General features: G+C 54.6%; 1 protein-coding gene across 2 annotated transcripts in view; it reads left to right on the top strand.

The window, feature by feature from the left end:
• Positions 1–21896, top strand: part of KCNN3 (potassium calcium-activated channel subfamily N member 3) — a 143055-nt gene that overhangs the window by 80464 nt on the left and 40695 nt on the right. Inside the window, exon 1 of one of the 2 annotated variants that reach the window (XM_032398688.1) lies at positions 13844–14530. The exons of the other annotated variant lie outside the window; for it this stretch is intronic. Within the exon in view, the coding sequence (XP_032254579.1) occupies positions 14448–14530 (83 nt within the window). The 5' untranslated portion in view covers positions 13844–14447. Of the gene's footprint in view, positions 1–13843; positions 14531–21896 lie in introns of those variants that run through there. 2 annotated transcript variants of the gene reach the window in all.

Consider the following 21896-nt stretch of genomic DNA (forward strand, 5'->3'; position numbering starts at 1 on the left):
CCCTATTTGGAGATGTTCTGTTTGCGGATATTTGGCCAGCAGACACACAGACCAAGAGGGCTTTCTTCTGCAGCCGCAAAGGCCCCTAAGCATGACAGTGTCCGTCCCTGCGAGCCAGTGCCAGGTGGGGAGACATTTCTTGTGGGCAAAGCCCCAGGCACACGTGATGCCCACCTCCTCGGAACCCCGCCTGTGGCGGCTGGCACCACAGCATCTGCTGGGGGGGGGGGCCTCGTGAGAGTTTCCCGGGGAGCAGACACTCTCTCTGCAGTCAGGAAAGCTGGTGCTTGGGTTCCAGCCCTAAATCCCTTGACATACTCCGGGCTGAGCAACATCGCGCCGGCCACTGTACCTCTCTGGGCCTCGGTTCTGTCACCTGCAAGCTGGGGTCGTAATCCCTACTTTCCAGGGTTTGTTGTTGGAGAGGAACGAGGCAGCGTGCGGGCCTGCCCACCGCAGCACAGTGCTAGTGGAAATCAACCGTCTTAATGGAGAGCTTCTGGTAACTCTTGGGAGTTCTGTGGCTGCTTTGTAGAATGAGAGCCAGCCAGTTCCTACCACAGGTAGGCCCCTGCCTTCCTGTTCCCCTTCCTAATCGATCGGAGCCGAGTCTTCCAACCACTGTGATTGAATTTGCAAAGCCCTTTCCGGTGTCTGAAACCTTCCGCGTCCTCACGTCAACCCCCTTGGCGTGTGTGCTCACGCCGTGGTTCAGACAAACACTTGTGCTGAACGCGGAGCCAAGTGTCTGCAAGTGAGTTTCATTGTTTATTGAACCTGCCACAAGGTGGTGACTATTTTTTACCCGAAAATAAGCATGCTTCCGAGTGTATAGTTTGCGAAGTACTCTGTTGCCTTTTATTTGGCGTTGAAGGGCCCGCCAAGGCTTCTGAGCTGAGGCTGGGTCGGCTGGCCCCCCACAGCCCACGGCAGGGCTGACACGGCCGCAGTCCCACGAAAGGCACAGAGAACCAACGAGCCAGTCCCAGGCCTCGTGCCTGTCCCCCCGCTCCCGTGGAAAGCCCTTCGACCAAACAGCTTCTGTCCAGATGGAACCCGAGGACATCACAGCCTCGGTGTGTGTCATGGTGACGCCTGCGTTCCCTGGCTTGCCCGCCGGTCCTGCGACATGCTTCTGCGGGTCCCCTCTGTTGCCTTCCATAGGCCTGTGGTGGAGGCGCTGCGACCGTCCCCACGTCGGAGCTGCGGGAGCGGACAGCAAGCAGCGGCCTGAGTCGCAGGGCTAGGAAGTGCGGAGGCAGAGTGTGAACTTGGTGCATGTGTGTCGTCCTCCCCCCCCACCCCGCCCCACGCTGATGCTCGAACTCACAAGGACGCTGTGGCCTGGACTGTCCTGGGGGCTCCCGGCCCGCGAGTCTCAGGGCCGCTCAGGCTGGCACTTAGATCCCAGGGCCCTGCTGTCTGTGCCCTTGCCCTTGATCTCTGTCCTCGGCGCTGACTTCATGGTAAATTCACACACAGCCGCCATGCGCCACCTGCAAGCCCACTCTGGACCGCTCGCCTTCCCGCAGCTGGGGCCGCTGGTGGCCGCGGAGCCGCTCCCCAGAACTGCCCAGGCTGAAGGGAGTGGCCTCGGCCAGGTCAAGGGCCCTGCCCCGGGGCCACGAGCATCCAGGACCTGTCAGTGTAGGAGCGTCAAGGCTCAGGCCCCTCGCCTCCTGCAGGACGGTCCCCACAGGGCCTTCCCAGCTCCAGGGGCCCCGAAGGGTCCCCCGAGGCCCCCTCTGACTGCCTGGCCCTTCATCTTCCTCTCCGCCCTACCCGCCGCTCCCCCCAGGGGCTGATGCTGAGAACTGCCCCAAAAAAGCTCCCGTGTGAGACTCTTTCTCAGGAGCCTGGCCTTCGGAGCTGTGAAAACACGTATAAATAAGCATATTTTCTGCTGCTCAGGGAAGCACTGCTCTTTCAGTGACCAAGCAGTTTCTTTCAGAATCCAGCGTAGACGATCACTGTCCTTTCCCAGCACCCAGCTCTAGGGAAGGCGGGAAGGGCCCTTGACATGGGAGCCATTCAAGCACAGACTGGACGGAAACTGGACACGGGGTCGTGCTGGTGGACAGCAGCGGGCCGGGCGAGACGGCCTTGATGTGGCTCAGCTGACCGGAGGATGAGGCTGGCACCTCAGTCGGCAGAGAGGGAACGTGACAGGTTCTAGAATACTCCTGCCTGCTGATGCCCAGAGCGGAGCTTGTCCACATTCCGGGCACCTCTCATCAGCCTGGCCTCATCTGGTTGTATACACACACTTCTGAAGTTGCTATGGAGACCCCTCTTCAGCGAGACGCATCATAAAAGGCATTTCTCATATCTTCGGTTGGCTTTTATGTGACAGTAAAGGTTTTTCACGTTTCCCCCTTCTGAGGAAGAAGGGGCTAGCACTCACGCAGCGCCGTCTGCTCGGGGGAGGGCAGCTCCCGGTCGCCAGGACGGGCCCGACAACACAGGCTTGTTTTCCTTGGACACCCCAGAGCGGCCTTACATCACCGGCTGTGGGCCTGACAGCTGTGGGCCTCCGCGTTCTCTGGGATTCTCCTGGCCGCGTGCCCGCCTCCCACGGCCGCCCAGAGCCCATCGGAGGAAGCTCCTCATTAAACACCGTGTCGTGCGAGCGGGCTGTGGAGAGCCCTGTGTTCGGGCCGCAGGCTGCAGAAGTGGGCTTTCCTGGCCGCCCTCCGCAGAGGCCAGCGCCCGGGAATGTTTACCTCCCCGCGGGAGGCACAAAGGCCTCGCAGAACACAGATACAGCAAACTGTCTTGTGAGCCCAAGCCAGGTTTTGTAAACCACCTCCAGCCTCTTGAACGGAATCCCTTTGGACTCTCCCTCCTGAGGCTCCAAGCTCTGCACACGGCCAGCCTGTCAGCAGGTCTTCGGTGGTGACGGTGTGAGTTTTCATCTATTTCTACATATTCGTATTTTCATGAGAAACCGGATTCTGGAGGCCTTGCCCCTGGAACTGAAGGAAAACAGCTACGGGCCCCTTCTTTTTCTTGTTCGGAGCCACCCTTCCCATTGCAAGAGATCAAGAGAGGCTTCCTTCCTCCACCCCCACTGCCCGTGTCCGGGCGGCACCAGCCAGAAGCCAGGAAGTGAGAAGAGCCCCCTCCTCTGCATGTCCTTCCCACAAACTCCTACCGCCTCTGGCAGGGGACCTCAGCTCTGAGAACCGAGTAGGGACACAAAGCGGGACCCACGGCGTGGGGTTGACACAAGCCCCCAGGCCGAGTCCTCGTGGGCCGGGCAGAGCTGAGAGCAGGGCTGTGGTTTCTCGTGGGCCCCTCTGGGTGGAGGCACAACGGCTGGTGTGGAGTGCGCCCCGAGCCCCGCCGGGGCGATGGGAAGACGCGATCAGGGCTTCTAGTCATAGTTACTGTTATTGCAGAACTTAAGATTTAAATCCAGAAAAAGGTGTATTTATTTATTTATTTGAGAGAGCGTGTGTGTGTGAGTAGGGGTAAGGGCAGAGGGAGGGGGGAGACAAGCAGATTCCCCACTGAGCCTGGAGCCACAGGAGGGGCTCGATGAGGGGCAATCTCACGACCCTGAGATCATGACCTGAGCCAAAATCAAGAGTCAGATGCTCAACCAACTGAGCCACGCAGGCGCTCCTACAAAACTGAAGCTTTTCAGTATTTAATAAGCAAGTAGATAGTAACACATGTGTGCAACTAGTAATAAATATACATAGAGCAGAGGAGGGTACACGCTCAAAATCTTTGTACTCATAGGAGTGCATGGTTTCAGAAGCTTGCAAACCACTGCTTTGGGGTATCCGAGGACCAGTTAGTGAGGACGAGAAAGTACCCGCCACATTGGATGAAGCCTGCCCTCTAGCTGAAGGAAGAAGTCAGTAGCCCTGGGGGCAGGGGGGAGCCCAAGGAGTGCGGGTCTGGGCAGATCCCCCTAATGGCACAGTGTGTTTCCCGCAGAGCATGGGGTCGGGGGGGAGATCCTCCCCGAGGCCCTGGAACCAGACCGGCTAATTAAAGAAAGAGGAGAGTAATTGTAGATGCAGGAGAATGTTTCATCACGAGAGCCACGGGGCGGGGAGAGCAGCCCAAGAAGGCTCTTAGGCTCCCTAACGGTGCAGGAGGCTGTGATTTCTGCCCCGGGGACAAGGCAGCAGACATGAAAGGGAACCGTGTTTGGTTCACAGAAGCACAGAGTGCCAGAAAACGAAAACTATTTTAGCACAAAGAAGACTCACATTGGAGGTACTGAATTTTTAAAACATGGAATGTGGAGGACGCACTTAGAAGTTCTTTCAGAATGTAGAACAGAACATAGAGATGAGAGGTGGATGATAGGTCAGAACTAGAGGCTCCAGAATCAAGGGTAAGCCCGAGAACTAGAGCTATTTAGAGGAAGAAACCAGGATAATCTGGATAACAGCATAATCAAAGACATACACCAAGAAAACTTTTCTAGAACTGGCAGCCCAGGGGTGGTGGGGAGGTTAAGATTAGGCAGATGGAAACAGCTGTTCTCAGTCATAACAGGGATGCAAAGCCATACCTAGACATATCCTAATAAACTTTTTCTGGAAAATTTACTGAATCTAAAGGTTAAGCAATCCTAGGACACACGGGCAGCACAGAACAGAACTTCCTCAGGAACCCTAAATTGCAGACATTAGCGTCATCCCTGTGGGAAATAAGAACAAAAGTCATCCTTGGAGTTTTGTGGGCTCAGGAGGTAAACAAGCTGCACGTTTTGGGGAATGAATCACAATTAAGGTCTTAATGCAATGGTGTGAAAGAAAGACAGGTGGGCAGCACTGAAGCCAGGTAAAAGTGAAATCCAGGTACATTTGACCATGACTGCAAAACCAAACTCTGACGTCAAACAAAAAGTGGGTTCTGGAAAGAGTAGATGTGTGATAAAAGATTCCATAACAATTAGAGAGTTGCAAACTCCCAGATTAAAAAGTTGAGAGAAGGCTAAGAAGGATTAGTAAAAGCATGCTAAAATCATCATCTTAGGTAGAAGAGAATGTCAAAAGCCCTATCATCCAATTTTAATAATTAGAGAAATATAGTTTAAATCATTTTTTAAACCTAAAGGTAACCACAGGTAGAATTTTTGAAGTGTGACAATAGGATAGCAATAGCATCAGCCAAGTATTATTTCACTTAACCTGCACCCCAGCTCCGTGAGGTGTGGGGGCCACTGCGATCTCCACACCCACCCCCGGGAGGAAGCTGAGGCAGGGAGAGGTTAAAGCGGCATGCCAAGCCCCAGAGCTGGGGAGTGGCAGACCCGAGACCCCAGAACCCTGCCACGAGCCCCACTTTTCACTACCTTGAGAACACACACTCTCCACATCCCCGGGGGAGACACACACACAACGGCAGAGACAGAAAGACAAAAGAAGTAGGAAGAATTGAAAAACACAGAAAGCACGAAAGAAGATGAGAAAAAACAAACTTACAATTTATAACAGTCAACATAATTGAGTTTCCCTCCCCTGTTAGAAGGCAATGTCTCTTAGGATGGGATTTAAAAGCAAAATTTGATTTCATGCTGTTTACAGAAGAGGTTCCTAAAGGGGAAAGACCTAGAAAAATAAATGAATAACAGAGATTTATTAGGGAAGTACAAACCAAAGGGCAATTGAATAGAAGTCCTCATTTTAAACCAACTTGAATTCAAACCAAAAAACATTAAATGGTCTAGAAGGACCATTTAATATGGATAAAAGTACCATACACAGTAAACTGTGAACTTTTATGCAAAAATAAACAAGGAGATTGAGACCTGAATTATTAACTATTTTAATAATTGAAAAATATTGAACTTTGTAGCCCATAAACAAATAATACATCTTCTTTTTAAGCATTCATGGAACATTTACAAAAAATCGATCAACTTCTTGGCCACACGTTTCAAAATACCAGAAAAAACCTTCAGACATATTTTCTAACCATGAGGCCATAAAAATTCAATTAAAAGAAAACTTTAGGGGAACTTTTAAAGCAGTCTCCTCTGCTACAACTTGGCCAAGAAAGAATTGTTCAAAACCACCGTTAAAGACTATTTTAAAAATTACAACGATGACTCTGTGTATCCAAACTCACAGTGTGACCAAAGTTGTATGCCCAGGAAAATATCCTCAAAGTTTTTTATTTAAAAAAATGAAGCATGAAAATAAATAGAATAAATGGAAATTCACTAGGAGAACAAAACCTCGGGAGAACAGATTATAAGACAGGAGTTAATAAAGTGAAAGACAGAATTCATACATCCAAATGATATCAGCTTCTAATAAATTTAATCAAGATAATGCTAGAAAACACAAAATTAGGAATTTTATGGGGGAGTAAGTACGGATTCTGAGGATGTTTTAATAAATAAATGAGAGTAGTTTCACTTGTTTTGAAAGAGAAGACCATTGAGGGTGACTTTGCTGGATAGTTTTGTATTATAAAACTAGGGAGCCTGGGTGCCTCAGTCGTTAAGCGTCTGCCTTCAGCTCAGGTCATGGTCCCAGGGTCCTGGGATCGAGTCCCGCATCGGGCTCCCTGCTTGGCTGGGAGCCTGCTTCTCCCTCTCCCACTCCCCCTGCTTTTGCTGGGTCTCTCTCTGTCAAAAAAAAAAAAAAAAAATCTTGAAAAAAAAAATGTATTCTAAAACTAAAGTAATTAAGTCCCTGCGGCATTACTGAAAAATCAGTAATGAGAGATCAATGAAACCTAATGGAAAACCCCAAAATAAGCCCTAGTTTGTAAGAACCCAGTGATGAGAAGGAAAACCAATTAGGAAGCCATAGGTTCTCCAGTAAATGTTAACAGGGAGATTGGAGATTAGATACCTGGATGAAAAATCAGATCAGAGCCTGCCTCTCACCAGCTACCGACAAAATTCCAGGTGGATTAAAGAGTCAGATGTGAAAGAAGAAGCCATGAGCAAGCTCCAGAAAACAAAGTGAACATTTCATCAATCCTGCGATGGGAAGAATGTAAAATCTCAGAAGACACATGAAGGAGACTGTTGTATCTGCTTACGTCATACGTACAATTTTAGATTTCTGTCCTCCAAAAAATACACACTTATTTTAAAAGCGAATGTTATACTAGGGAAAATATTTGCAGCAAACATGACAAGAAGTAAATATCCCTGTTATGCAAAGCAGTCTCAAAAGCCAATCAGAGAAATTCAACTCAGTTAAAAAAAAAAAAAAAGGCTAAACATAACACTGGAACACCACGTTGGAAGAAACACAGACGTCCAGCTTCACCAATCACGGAACCACAGATGAAGACTACATGGAGAGTGACGGCTTCTCCTCTGGAATTGACACAGATGTAAATGAGGGTGATGCATGCTGGAGAAAGCTGTTTCTTGCTGGCGGGGGTGGGTCGCCCCTCCGCAGGAGGGCACAAGGAGAAGCCGCCTGGGGAAGACAGTCGGACAGCAGGTCTTGGGGGCCTTCACGAGTTTGCAACTTCAACCAGTAATTCCTTCCAGGACGCTGTTGTAATGGGATAATCGATTGATGTCAGGATTCTTCAGCATGCTGCCCTCCCCAATAGTGGAGAATCAGAAACCACATAAATGGCCCGGGATTTGAGCAGTTAATCAAATAATAGCACATCCATCCTATGCGCAATTAGGCAACAATGTTAAAATCAGCCTTTTGAAGCCCATAGGCAGGAAAATAGTCATGGTATAGTATTTGAAAAAGGAGGACAAAAATAGTATTATATAGGGTGTTGCCAATTTAAAATCGATACCAGGGGCGCCTGGGTGGCTCAGTTGGTTAAGCGTCTGCCTTCGGCTCAGGTCATGATCCCAGGGTCCTGGGATCGAGCCCCACATCGGGCTCCCTGCTCGGTGGGAAGCCAGATTCTCCCTCTCCCACTCCCCCTACTCTCTCTCTCTCTCTCTCGCTGTCTCTCTCTGTCAAATAAATATATAAAATCTTAAAAAATAAATAAATAAAATCGATACCAGATGCATAGAAAATGCTTGGAAACATTGCGTTTTCTCTGTGGGATGTTACGTGTGATTTCCCCATTACATTCCATTGTATTTTCTGCAATGAAAACGCATGACTTTATGTGCTTTTGTCTCTTTTTTTAATGGAAAGAGGTAGCAGTGGCTTTTTTCTCCCTCCACAAAACCCCTCTTCATCTTGCACAGGAACTCATGTTTTATGTCAACAGAGCTTGGAAAGTTAGCTTGCATGGCTCGGGTTTACATACAATTTTTCTCAGAAGAGAGTGAAGTTCCTTCCGAAGGCTCCCTTCCCGCCTGGCAGCCAGCGGCCTTAGTGGGCAGGGCGGCCTCCGTGAACCAGCGAGTCCTCTTTCCCGGGCGGGTGTGGCGCTTACAGCCCCTCTGTGGCCGGGGGACGTTCCTGGGAGGACCTAGAGCCGATGTTCGGGCAGGTGGAGTCTGCAGGTGAGCGGTGACCCGACGCTCGGCTCCAGGGGCTCTTCAGCACTGGCTGGGGGCTGCGGGACTCAGAGGCCCGCCAGTGTGGACAGGTAGTTCCCGTGGGGAGGAGCTGCTGCCGGGAGCGCGGACAGGTGGGGGCCGGAGGGGCACGGGGCGGGGCGGGGAGCGCGGACAGGTGGGGGCCGGAGGGGCACGGGGCGCGGCGGGGAGCGCGGACAGGTGGGGACCGGGGGGCGGGGTCTCCGCGCGCTGCGGATTCAGGATCCACGGTGAGGTGGGGCCGCGCCCGCGGACAGTCACCAGTGACTTGGGGCTGGGGCTCTGCTCCAGGGCTGCTCCCCTTTCCCGGCCCTAGCAACCCACCCTCTGGTGTCAGGGGTTCGTCGGACGTGTTTCCCCATCTTTACTCCTCTACAGCCCACTTTCTCTTTCTCGGGGACTCGTGATTCAGCAAGTCTTTCCTCTTCGACGTTTGCGGTGATTTTGTGCTCTTTGACATTTAAGCATGAAACGGTTCATTTGTGACCAGTGTATTTGTGCTTTTATATTAAATAATAATAAGTTACTTATATATTAACGAATGACATCTCTTAGGAGAGTGAAGATTTGGGGAAATGACGAATGTCTGTAAAGTCAGCATTCCGAAGTACCGAGTTTGGGACGCGGGTGCGAAATGCACTCCCCTTGCCCATCTTTCCAGTCAAGTCAATCCCCAAATTACTCCAGCCTAGGTCATGCTACACCCTGGGTTTCCCTAACCTCACTCTGCTGGGAAGGGTTGGGGCCCGTCTGGGACAGGATTTCGCCTCAGGAAGACCAGTCTAAGCACCAGCCTTCTTTCTCCAGCTGGGCAGGACACCCAGCCCTCCTCCACCGGGGATCTGAGAGAGACGAAGCCCTACAGAAATGGGCTGGAACGACCATCTTCCCAGTTCTCCAGGGGTAGCAGACAGCTGTGCGGTGCTGCGTGGGTCGGAGGGAAGGCGCTGGGCTCTTACAGGGATGCCTAAGGGCCTCGGGCTTCATTGTTCCTCCCGGGCCCGTGGGGGAGGCAACAGGGCCACAAGTCCTCCGAGTGAGCGAAGGTGAGAAAAGGGAGGGGCTCCTGGAGGCCACGTCAGCCAGGGCTATGTGTGGGCTGGCATTAGTCAAGACAGGAAAACCACATTCTGTCAGCTTTTCCACTTCAGGGTGTTTTGTTTGTCCCTGGTGACCCCATTGTGCCCTGCATCTCTAGGGCAGGCTCCCACCAGCACGGGACGGGGCCCTCACCCACAGGCCTTCTCCGAGTGTTCGATGGCCCAGGATGAGTCAGTGTGCTCTCCCCGCCACCCTGGGCTTTCTGTCCCCTGCACACCACCACCCACGCGGTGTAGAGCCCTGCAGTCCGGGCTCCCACCACCGCCGCTGCAGGGGGATATTTTCATGGGACTTTTCTCCCTCCATTAATGCAGACTCCCACATCCCCTGAGACTTGGCCACAGGCCCCCAGACACTGAGCTGGGAAGGAATACGGGCACTCCAAATGGCACCTCACTGAGCACTCCCCGCACACACTCCCCTCTACCTGGATCCCTACCCACCCCCCACCCCCCCACCGCCTAAGCATTTAGGAGCAACCACATCCGGGGAGAATCCCCAAGCCCTAACACACCCGGTCATGCTGTTCTCCCGAGAGGCTCAGGGAGCTGCCTGCCAGCAAGGCCCCTGCGGGCTGGCCCAGACGAGCGGGTGTGGGCCTGACGGGCTTGGCACCCCACAAAAGAGGGGGCACAAAGCCTAGTTAGCAAAACTCCTTTGGAAATTTTAAACATGTTTCAGCTGAGCCAACAGACACACAGCAGTGGGAGAGCACAGAGGCTGAGTCCATGAACTCGGGGCAAAAGACAGCCTGGCTCCTGGTTGTACACGTACTTGGGCAGAGTCAGCTTCTCCTGAACACACCTGGGACGAGAGGCTCACCGCTTCAAAAGACAGCTCTGACCTCGTAGTACCTTCCTAATATGAGTTAAAATTAAACTCCTTGTAGTTTGTGACTTGGGTCCTAACTCTGTTTTTGTATCAACACAAAAGAAAGTCGAGCAACACAGGTTGGTGGTTAAGCCATCGCCATCTGGGCAGATTTGGGCTCGGGCCTTGCTTGGGCTGAGTCTTCGTGGCGGGAGACCCTGTGGGCAAGCCGGCCTCAGGACATCTGGGGAAGGGGATAATTCGCAGAAAGCCCCTAGCAGGGGTACAGCGTTTAGCACAGTGTGAGCCTCCAGGGAAGCCGGCCGGTGTTCCCTCTTCCACGGGAGGCCCTAGATATTTGAGAACCTGTCTCATCTTCTTGAAACGAATGGTCTCTGCTCCTCGGACAGGGCCTCACAGGACTCTGTTCTGATCAGACTGCTGTCTCCTGCTCATCCTCCTCCTTGGTCATCTGTGTCCCCACAAGGTGGGGGCCCCAGACTGAATCCAGTGCCCCTAGTGTTAGGCGACCTCCCTTATTCTTTTAAAGCTTTTATTTATTTGAGAGAGAAAGAGAGAGAGAGAGAGCATGAGCCGGGGGAGGGGCAGAGCGGGAGAGGGAGACGCAGGCTCCCCGCTGAGCAGGGAGCCCGATGCGGGACTCCATCCCGGGACTCCGGGATCATGACCTGAGCTGAAGGCAGACACTTAACTGACCGAGCCACACAGGCGCCCCATTATTCTCCCTTTAATGCAGTGTGAGAGCGGCCGGTGGGAAGGGCCCAGGCCCCCAGGGCAGGCCCACTGGCTGGGAATTGTGGAGGGAGCCCCAGGGTGGCACGGCTCTGCTCAGGGTTGGCACCTTTGAGAGCACTGTCACCCAGCATGGCCCATCACCTGACAGGAGCCACGGCTGAGGCGAAGGCCGGGAGGCCGACGAGCCGTGTGGGGACCGGGGGGGCTCTCACTGTCCAGACGGTCGTGTCCTGCTCCCAGCTTTAGCAAGGGGTGGGGTCGAGCCTGGGGGTCCATCTCTCTGCCTCGGTTCTCCCTCTGATAAAAGCAGTAATTTATCCGGCCAAGGGCCTGAGCACTGGGTGTCGAGCTCTCCTCCCCGGCTCTCTGGACCACCCTTCCGGTTTGTCCTCTGCCAGCTCTGCTTCCTGGATCGGGGCCGCTGCATCCTCCACCACCCCCGGCACCGTGCCTGCGCCCAGAGAACCCATCCACCGCTCTCGAATGCGCCGTGCCCCCCAAGCCCCTCCCCTGAGTGGCGATGCTCTATTAGGAATAGTTTGCTGAATAATAATGTTATTAATCATATCGAGTCCAACTATTCACCAGGCACTGTGTTAGGAGTTAAATACACCTCAGAAAACAAGACAGGACTTTTCCCTCACGGAGAGTCTACCTGGGAAAACTGGTAGCAAGAAACAAGCCATTTCAAACCTCTGCTGCATACGGCGAAGCAGTTAAACACAAGGTTGCAATGACTTTTTGGGGTAAGTAATGGGGTTGGAGAACAATCCTACTCAGCTGGGACCCGCTTGGAAGGTCGTTCTAGGGAGGGTATGTGCCCCTGAGACCTGAGGAGCCATTTACAGACACAGGGGGTAAGCTTTCCAAGAGGGAGCGGTATGTACAAAGGCCCTGCGCTGGTGAAGAGCAGGGAGTGCGGAGTCACCTGAAGGACAGGAGACGGACAGGCATGTGACGTGGCAGGGCCTGGGCCCCAGAGGGGGCGGGAGGCCCACGGCGGGGGCCCTAGGCTATGTTAAGGGGTCAAAGCCAAGTGCTGTGGGGAGCCTCTGAAGATGTTTAGCTAGAAGGTAAGATAATCTGGTTCATCCTAGGAGTACCACCGTGGCACGTCTAGGGAGGGAACACGGGCAGAGGGGAAGAAGCAGCCGGGGCGATGAGCCAGGCAGCCATGGCAGGGAGCGAGGAGGGGGGGCACGCGAGAGCTCACTCCTCCTGAGTGCGTCATGCGGAATCGCACACATTTTCTCGTGTGCTGCGTGTCCCGGACATCAAGTCTCTGTTCAATATTGTCATGGTGCCTCTAATTTCTCTCTGCCTGTCTGTGTGTGTCTTCTTTTTCTCAGGAGCTTTCCCAGTTAGTGCTAGCTTTTGGCTGCAAGGGACAGGAAATCCAAAATAATAGTAGCTTAAACAAAATAGAAGTTTCTTTGTTATGCAAAAGAAGCCTGGACAGGGTCAGTCCAGAGCAGGTAGGGTGCTCCAGAGCATCAGGGACCCAGGCTCCTTCTCTCTTGTTGCCCTGCCAGCCTTGGGTCATGGTTTCTTCCTCAGAGTTCACGAAGGCTGCAGGAGCTCCAGCCATCCCATTTACCCTCTACCCTGAAGGAGGGAGGAAGGGGCAAAATCAGATGTGCTTTCTCTTTAAAGACATTTCCTGGAAGTAGTAACACACGTCATTTTCATTCGCCTTCATTGGTCAGTTCCCCAGACGGAAAAATGTAGTCTGTATTATGGGTAGCTGATGCTCGTTCCTGGGTTCTCTTACTGGTGAAGAAGGGGGGAAGGGCTGTTGGGCCATAAGTATCTCTTAGGCTCGAAACCGTTCACCATCCCTGCATCCATGCCCAGCTCCCTCCAGCTCTCTTCAGGCATCAAGCCCCTCGGTTCTTACTCTGTAATATCCCTCAAATGCGTCTTTTCCTGCCACCTCCTGGGACTGTCCTGTTACCCCTAGAACCTTCCATTGTTCCCTCTCGGAGATTGGTCCCTATTCCCCACTTCAGCATCAGGGCCCTGGGCAGTCCGGCCCTCATCCACCCCTGATAATACCAGCGTGGTTCACTTTCAGTAACATTCACAATGATCACAACAACACCTCACATTTCTAAATGTAAGGTTCACTGCGCACAGAATTGAAGGCCGGGGTGCCAAAGTCAGAAAGCCCAGACTCGCAGCCTGGCTTAACCATGGACCCAGCTGTGGGGCCATGGGCAAGTCACTTCCCCTCCGTTAAGTAAGACAAGTGCCTAGGCCTGTAGCTGGATCCTGACAAGCAGGGGGCCTTTCTGTCCCTGGGTCTCATTCTTCTGATCTGTAGCCCCCCCTCTGGGGGGGGTTATGAAGCTCAAACAGGAGGAGGTGTAAAAGCTGGCGAGACCATAAATCCAGGGTCATGCTCTTCTGCTTCCCAGCGGCCCTGGGAGGGGAGCAGAGTCCCCATTCAGGGGATTAGGGCCTGGCAGCTCAACCGGGCTCTGTGACCCGTCCTGTCCCCTGACTTGCAGTGCAGTGGAGACCTGGGACCCTGGGTTCTGATTGCCTGCTGCAGGGCTCTCGGGGTGTTGGTTAAATTGGAGGGTGGTCTTATGTGTCTGTGTTGGGGTCAAGGGAGAAAGAGCAAAATGTGCAAAGAAAATGTAAGGGTTTTTTTTGTTTTTTTTTTGTTTTTTCAGTTTGGGCTATGAAGTCACTTTATAGTTTGTTTGAGGGCACGCTCTCTGGGACCTAGACAGAGATTGTGATTGGTACTTTTGAAACGCTGGTTTTTTGTGGGAAGCCGCTTCCTGTTAGCAGGTGCAGGTCATGTGGCCCATTGCCTTGACTGCCCATGTCGGTTTGGTGGGTGGGGGGATTGTTGGAGACCGGCTAGACATTTTTTGAGAAAATATATGTCAGACTTAATAAAGTAAACACTTACATTGTCAAACTTACAGAGTTAAGTAAATGTGAGTGTAGTTAACTGGATAGAGCTTTATAATTATTTTGTCAAGCTTAACACATGAAACCGCTCCCACTTAGTTACCAGCATCCTTAATTTGTTTTGTTCCTGTTTATAATTTAAACTGTGGGTTTTATTTAGGGATAAATGTGTCCTGAGGCTTTTCACTAGTTTAGAAATTAGACAGTACCCTCCCGAGGTTGCCAGACGGTCTCTGTGGCCGAGTCGGGCCTAGTGCCAAGGCTGTGGGCCCGGGGCCTGGAGCCGAGGGGGACGGGGCCGTCGTTTGCTAGCTGCTGGCTTCTCGCACACAGCATCCCATTTAATGCTCGCAGGAACCTTCCGTAGGGTTTTCTCCGCGTCTGTCGTGTGCCCCGGATGGAAGGCAGGCCCAGGGCAGTGCAGGGCCTGGTTCACCATTGTGTGCGGTTGCTCGCTTGCTTGCTCTTCCCCAGCAGAAGGTGAGTGTGTAGGAAAGTGTCCACAGAGTGCCCAGCGCTTGCAGCAGGAGAGGGAGGAAGGAAAGCGATCCCGTTGTTCACAGCCGGTGCCGCTCCTGCCCGGAGAGGGCTGTCGTCCGGCAGGCCTCCCTCCGGGTCCCTTGGCTGCTGGGCACCCCCGGCCTGGCCCTCCCTGACCCACGCAAGGCCCGGGCCGCTGGAGCTAACGAGCAAACAAACCTGTGTTTGGGGGGGCGGGTGACGGCAATGGCAGTGGAGACCCTTGTTTGTTGTTTCCTGGAGAGTCTGCGGAATCATGCCAGTGCTCAGCGTGCGCTTCTTAAAATCACCCGCCAGGTGCACATGGAAGCCGATAGGTGCGCGTTCGCGGCAGGAACCATCGCCGCCAGCAGCCCGGCACTCAGCGCGACCGCGGACCCAAACCTAACTAAGGGAGGCCCTTCCTCCATGCCTGCGTCTCTGCGGCCTCGTTCCAGAGCCGCTTCTCCTCCCCGACCGTCGGCCTCCTGGCGCTCGCGCTGCCTGGCTTTGATTCTGCTCCCGGGGCTCTGGGCGCCACCTGCTCCGCACGCTCCCTCCTCTGCTCCCTCCTCTGCGGGTTTGTCCCGAGAAGGGTCGGAGGTGGGGCGTCCCTCCCAGGCGCTGTTTGTTGCCTGGCAACGCGCAAAGAGCATCTTTAGTGACGCTGCTTCCCATAAAGCAGAGCGGGGCTGGGCGCGGGGATGAAGGCGCGGGGCCTCGCTGGGCCACAGCGGGGAGGACGGTAGCAGCAGCCGGGCTGGCGAGGAGGCCTGAGGGCAGGCGCGGCCCGCTCACCCGCTCCTGGCTCCTGCCCGCTGCAGGAATCTCGTGTGTTGGAGGGGGGAAGGTCTCAGTGGGGGCCGGGAGAGGCTCCATGCAGCTCGCAGCTCCTTGCAGGGGTGGGGGGGAAGCTGGGTCAAGGCCGGTTCCACCTCCCCACGCATTGTGAAGACGCCTGGCGTCCGTGTGTGTGTGTGGTCGGTCCCGGGCCACCAGCTCTCCAGAGCCTGTGCAGGACGGGCGGGTGCAGAGTGTGATCAAAGGGACCCCCACCTTAGAGCTGGAAGGGCTCTGGAGCTCCCTTGGCCGAATTCTCCCATTTTGTGGATAAGGAAACCCAGGCCCAGGGGAGAGAAGTGATGCCCAGAGGCCCACAGCAAGTTGGAGAGAGTCTGAGCCCCCAGCTGAGGGTCTTCCTCCTGGGCCGACCCCTGGCATACGTGGTTGGTGCCCCGGGCGGAAAGAGGCGGCAGTGGTGAGGGCACTGGGCCTCCCAGGCCCTCCCAGCCTCCACCTCTTCACCGGAAATGAACGAGGTTTGCCGTGCTGGAGGCAGCCCCAAGACTCAGTGACTCCTGGGGACGCAGATGACCCAACAGGCAAAGCGCCTCCTGCCAGATCCTCGCCGTGAGTCCGTGTCTTTCCCTCCCGAGAGAGTCCTGGGCCTCTGGGCTAACGTCCCCTAGGAGAAGCCCACTCTGCGGGCGGAGACGCTCCGCACAGACACTTGTCGGCAAGCCTCCTGGGAATCTCTGTCTTCCCAAGCATGGCCCCTTACGGCAGCCAGGGTCAGAGCCGCAGCTGTCTGTCCTGTGTGGCCACTGGGCTGAGAAAGCGCTCTCCGAGCTGGAGGACCCCATGGCGAGACCGCTTCAGTTCACAGATGAGCAGATGGGTGACAAGGGGGTGACCTGACGCCATGCCCTTCAGGCCCTCTTGTCGTGCCCCTTGCTCTCCTCCAGCAAGAACATCTCAGCTCAAGAGGCCAAAAACATGAGTCGTGCCCCAGCTGCATCCCTTCGTCGTGCTCCCAAGGCCGCAGAGATGAGCAGGGGAGGCGCAGCCCGGACGCGAGCCTCTCTGTCCAGCGGCTGCTCTCCGAGGTCTGGGGACACGCCAGCTCTGGAGATTTACAAGTTCCTCCAGCAAGAAAGCCTCCCCTCGGCCGGGGAAGTTGGGTGTGTGCTAGCTATCTCCGTTCCTTTCTCCACATAGTACGAAGCTTCAGAATCCGAATTATTTCCTATGTGTTCCAGAACTTTCCGTCTAATCATGTCAGCCAAGGTCTGGGTTGTTTGGCTGTGACACAGGTGGGCCTGGACCGGCCCCTGAGACCCAGCCTCCCCCAGACTTGTCGCTCTTCCAGCCAGAGCCCACCCCCAGAAGTCCAAGGACATGTGCCACCTGCCCAGGCCTGTGGGAAGGTTAGAGACAGCCGCACTCCACGTGTAGGCAGCTGGTGGTCAGGGAGAATCCTGCAGCCCCGTCCCCCTCCTCTTGGGTACCCGCGTTTCTCTGTGGCAGGGGAGGCTGTCCAAGCAGAGCTCCCACGCCCTGACCTGGAAGCCCCACTGTTCTGGGAAACAGAAACAAGAAAACTTCTTCTCAGGGCATTTCTTCATCCTTCTCCTCATTGTTCTTGGTCCCCAGGTGGTCCCCACCTCCCTCCCACACTAACACTGGCCAGGCAAGACTGCAGCTCTGTGCCCTCCTCAACATTTGCTCGCCTGGGGAGCTCCCTGCCTTTAATTCTCTTTGGAAAGCATAACTGAGAGGAGAAAGACACCCTTCTTTCCTTTGAGTCTCCAACCAGGACCACCGCCTACGTGGCATTGCCCTCCAGGGGGCAGCATTCACATTGAAGTCTCCATGAATGGCACTCCCTGGAGTTGCACAGTGCACAGCCTACACTCCTGAACAGGGCAGCCCTGGCTCTGGTTTGCTCCCTTGTGAGGCCAGCTCATTGCAATACAGATCCAGGACCAGGTACCCACGAAAGGCAAACTTGCCAGCAGTCTCTCCAGTTAACCTCTCTGGGCCTCCAGTTCCTCAAAGGCATGATATGGTCGAAGATGGGGCTGTGGAATCGGCCAAAGCCAAGCTCACACTTAGGCTCCGCCATGTGGTAGATGTTTTATTCTGTGCAAGTTCCCTAATATGACTGAGCCTGAGTTTCCAATTCAAGAAAACAGGAAATGACGATACGAATCTCGTTATCGTGAAGATTAACTGAGATAATGCACATAAAGGTTGGCCCATGTTGCACCTGGCCCGCACTTGACAAATGGTAATGATTATTGTTATTTTGTAAAATGGAGCTACATCTCCAGGCCTACCTACTGCAGAGTGTCCCAGAAATAAAACGAGATGAGAAACAGACCATCTCTAAGGTCTTGGAGGAAACGCTTTGCAAGAATCAACCACTGGGATTCTTGTCTCTGTATATGAAAAACTAAGAACTTTGCTTCCGAGTCAGCCCTGTGACTGATGGTGGATGTTGGGAAAAGTCTCAGCCAGGAGCAAAACAGCTCACGTGTGGCAGACCAGGTAGGCGGTGCTGAATGAAAACCAGGGGGAGCAGCTGTGAGAGAAAGCAGAGGCCCACAGAGGGGAGGGAGGTGAGACTGGGTTTAAACGTCCCCCCCCAACCCTGCCCTCGTGGGCTGGCCCGGGGCCATGCAGAAGGGCGAGCCCAGGAGCAAGCACACCAATAGATCCCGTGGTGGGAGGTGACACAGAGGAAAAGAGAAAGGATGAGGTAGAAGACAGAGCACAGAGGCTCCAGAAGGAACAAGGCAGTGGGGGGGGGGGGGGGGGGAAGCATGGCCTGGGGTGCAGGCGACCCACCATGCAGGCCAGAGGTGCCACGGCTCATGGGCCCCGCTCATCGGAGCCCTGGGCTGGTGACTGTGAGAGCACCTCTTTATCCACGCTGTCTCTCCTCCACCTGGAGGCCCCTCCCCGCCTCCCCCTGCTCGTCCTGAGTGGTGTGCATGCCCTATCCTCAGAGAGTCCATGCCAGGTGCACCCGTACCACTCCTGGGCACTCGTGTCTCAAGTGCAACTTGGCCTTTTTTGCTTTCGTGCTGCTTGGTGTCGGCCTCCTTCCCGGGAATGTAAGTTCTATGAAGTAGGTGCAAGTCCGGCACGTAGTAGGGGCTCATTCATAGCTGTTGACAAATGAATGCATTCATTAAGCCCCAGACACATGCCAGGCCCTGAGCAGGGCCTTATAATTTACTCTCAGCAGGACCCCTGGGAGAGGTTCATTTTACAGAGGGAAAGGTAGAGGTGTGGAGGGCCCTGCGCCTCACCCGGGTTGTGTAGCTACCAGCTGGTAGGGCCGGCTTGTGCGCCCCGTGCCCTCTCCCGCACACCACCTCCAGATACCGTGGAAGACACGCTTCGTATGCTACAGTGCTTCTCCCAAACATATTGTTTTTCTCCAATTTCATGCAATTTTATGAAACATTTCCAAATCAGGAAACATGGAAATATTTTTTAATAAGAAGAAAGAAAACATTGCAAATAGAGAAACTGACTCAGAAGGATTTGCCAGATGAGCCATCTGGCTTTTAATATAATAACCATTCAGAGAGGCTGACAGCGCTCCCCGTCTTGAAGAAAGCGGCCTGTGGAAGTAAGAGTGCCTCCATTTGCAAACTGGAGAAGTTGGGCAAACATCTCAGCAGAGCAAAGGCAGGAAGAGACCCAAGAGAAGAGAAACGCCCACCCGGGGAAGCTGAGCTTGGCGTGGTGGCTCAGACGTCCCCCCAGGGCCTGGCAAGAGAGGTGGCATCCAGATGTGTGACACCAGCCCCACGTCCTGAGTCTTCCACATTCGGCAAAGTCTGCGGAGAAAACTGCCAGAGGAGACGTGCATGTCAGCACCCCTGCGAGGAGGGTCCACACCAGGCTGTGTCTGCCGAAGGGCCACAAGCCTCGTCCGCTCCGTGGCGCGTCGCAGCCGCTCTGTCGGAGTTGTCGTGCTTTTCGGTGGTGGTGGGCTTCTCCACTTTTAGAAATAATTGGAGACCTTGTACCCGTGCTCGTAGCTCTGGGAGCCGGAAACAAAAGATTAGACTTGCCTTGGAAAGATCCGGAGCTATTGCCTTGAGCAGGTAGAAGGATGCACCTTTCCTTTCCTAAACTCAAAGCCAACTCTTCAAAAATAGGCCACTGGCCCTAGTGATAAAGCAGAGTGATCTGTGTGAGGGCTGGTGGGCTCCGGGCAGCCTGGGTCCCCCAAAGCCATTCATTTCACACTTCAAGATGTTTATAAGGGAAACGGTTTTTTTCCTAAAGATTTTATTTATTTATTTGATAGAGAGAGAGAGACACAGTGAGAGAGGGAACGCAAGCAGGGGGAGTGGGAGAGGTGAGAAGCAGACTCCCCGCTGAGCAGGGAGCCCGATGCGGGGCTCAATCCCAGGACCCCGGGATCATGACCTGAGCTTAACGACTGAGCCACCCAGGCACCCCTAAGGGAAATTGGTTTTAAGAAAAGAAAGAACTTTACTTTTTTTCCTTTGCCTTGATGTGAATTCATCTGCAGCCACAACGACGGCCCATCAGCCTCTCACTGCTCGGCTGGCTTCCTGAGTGGGTGGCTCTCCCACCCCGAGAGCACGTCTCAGAGCCTCCGAATCCGGCTCACAGAACACCGTCAGGATGCGGCAGCGATTCCCCCGAAGCTGGAATCACACCCCCAGGCTTCTGAGGGCACTGCATCGTTAGCTGATGGTCCTGGCCATCTGGACAAAGGCAGAGGCAGGGGCAGGAGTGAAACCCAGAGCTCACGAGAGAGAGCCTCCTGGGAGCGGCCTCTGCGTGCCAGGTGCAGAGCCTCCCGGCCACCGTCCCACTGGCAGGGCCTGAGTGGGTGCTCTGCCGCCTCGCCCCACCCGGCTCCTGCTCACTGCGGGATCAGCCCTTCGCTCACTTCTCTGAGAAGCTGGTGTGGCCAGTTACTCTCCTGAGCTTCTCATTGTTTCGTGATAAAATTGGGGTAAGAGCCCCAGTCCTCAACCTTGTCCTGCTGGCTTGTGATGACGACAAAATGGGATCGTTTATTCGTTCATTCGTTCAACCAGTATTTACTGAGCGCTGGAAAGGCAGCAGCGGACAAAGTACCATGAGTACTTATGTTCTAAGGGGGGTTGACAGTCAGTAAATACAAAACTAGCCCAGTCTATATTATGTCCGGCGGGGGTCTGCACGGGGGGAAAGGGGAAGGGGCGGGTTGCAGATGTAACTGGTGGACAGGGAACCCCTTACTGAGAGCCTGACCGTTGAGCAAAGACCTGAAATGATCTGAGGTGGGCGCCTTCTGCGGGAGAGGAGCAACCAGGATCCAGACTCGAGTGGGCACCGGGTGGCGGGAGCGGAGCAATGAAGAGCCGGCTGGCCGGCTGGGGGGTCAGGCCCCAGGGTGGGTGCTGTAGGCCTTCGTGGGCCCCCGTCAACACCCCGGCTTCTGTTCTGAGAGACTCAGGAATTTCTGAGCAGAAAAGTGACACGGTCTGTCTTGCTTTCTGAAGGGACCCCCCTGGCTTGGGGGGGGGGCGGGTGGGGGTCGCACGGGCGGAAGCAGATCAGTTGGGGGGGATTGGCTGTCACAGTCCTGGTGAGGACAGGTCTGGACCAGGGGGCAGCCGCAGAGGCGGTGGGGACCGGCCCGACCCTGGACGTATTTTGCAAATGCAGCCACCGAGACTGATAGAGATAAGGGGTCCAAACCGCGAGTCACCACAGAGGGAAGGGCAGTGGCCGATCCAGAACAGTGGGGCAGCAGCGAGTAGGAGAACCTGGGAGGAGCCACCTTTTTCCTGTAGAGCAGTGCGCCAGTTGTCCCCGGGCTGCCCCTGTCCCCGGGCCTGAGTCCCGGGTGGGAGGGGCCCAGGGTGGGAGGGGACTGGTGGGAGAGGTTCCGATGGGAGGAGTCCAGGGTAGGAGGGGTCCCGGGGGGAGGCGCATGTGGGGGGGGGCTGGTGCTCATCAAGAGTCGGTCTCACCGCTGGATGTGCATCCTCCATCTGAGCCTGACAGAGGCCTTCCACACCGACTCCTCCCCACAGCCTTGGGAGCTGGTCAGGCAGACATTACACTCCGCTTCCCTAAAGAGGAAACATACTGAGGCAGTGAAGTGCTTTGTTCTAGGTCACAAAGCCATTAGGACCTGCAAGGCAGGCTTGGGCTCCAGATCCCGCGCTCTTTCTGCGGTGACAAGGCTGGGCTTGCACGAGATGGTAATAACACCATAGCCAACACTGCGCGCCAGGCGCTGTTCCATTTGGAAAGATCCGCTCATCCAGCCCCAGCAGTAACTCTGCTTCTTGTACATGAATCCCCTTTTACAGACAGCAAAACTGCGGACAAGGTCATGCAGATACTAAGGGGCAAACCCAGATTCGAACCTAGGCAGTTTGGCCCTCCAGCCCCTGCATTCTGGCCGTGACACCTAACAGCCTGGGGTGTCCACATAGGGCAGGCCGCGCGGGGACAGCGCCAGCGCTGGGCGGTGTGGGGTCAGAGGCAAAGAGCTCACTGTGTCTGCGAGGGGCCG

This window comes from Phoca vitulina, unplaced genomic scaffold (assembly GCF_004348235.1).
Source record: "Phoca vitulina isolate PV1807 unplaced genomic scaffold, GSC_HSeal_1.0 scaffold118, whole genome shotgun sequence".
Lineage (NCBI taxonomy): Eukaryota > Metazoa > Chordata > Mammalia > Carnivora > Phocidae > Phoca > Phoca vitulina.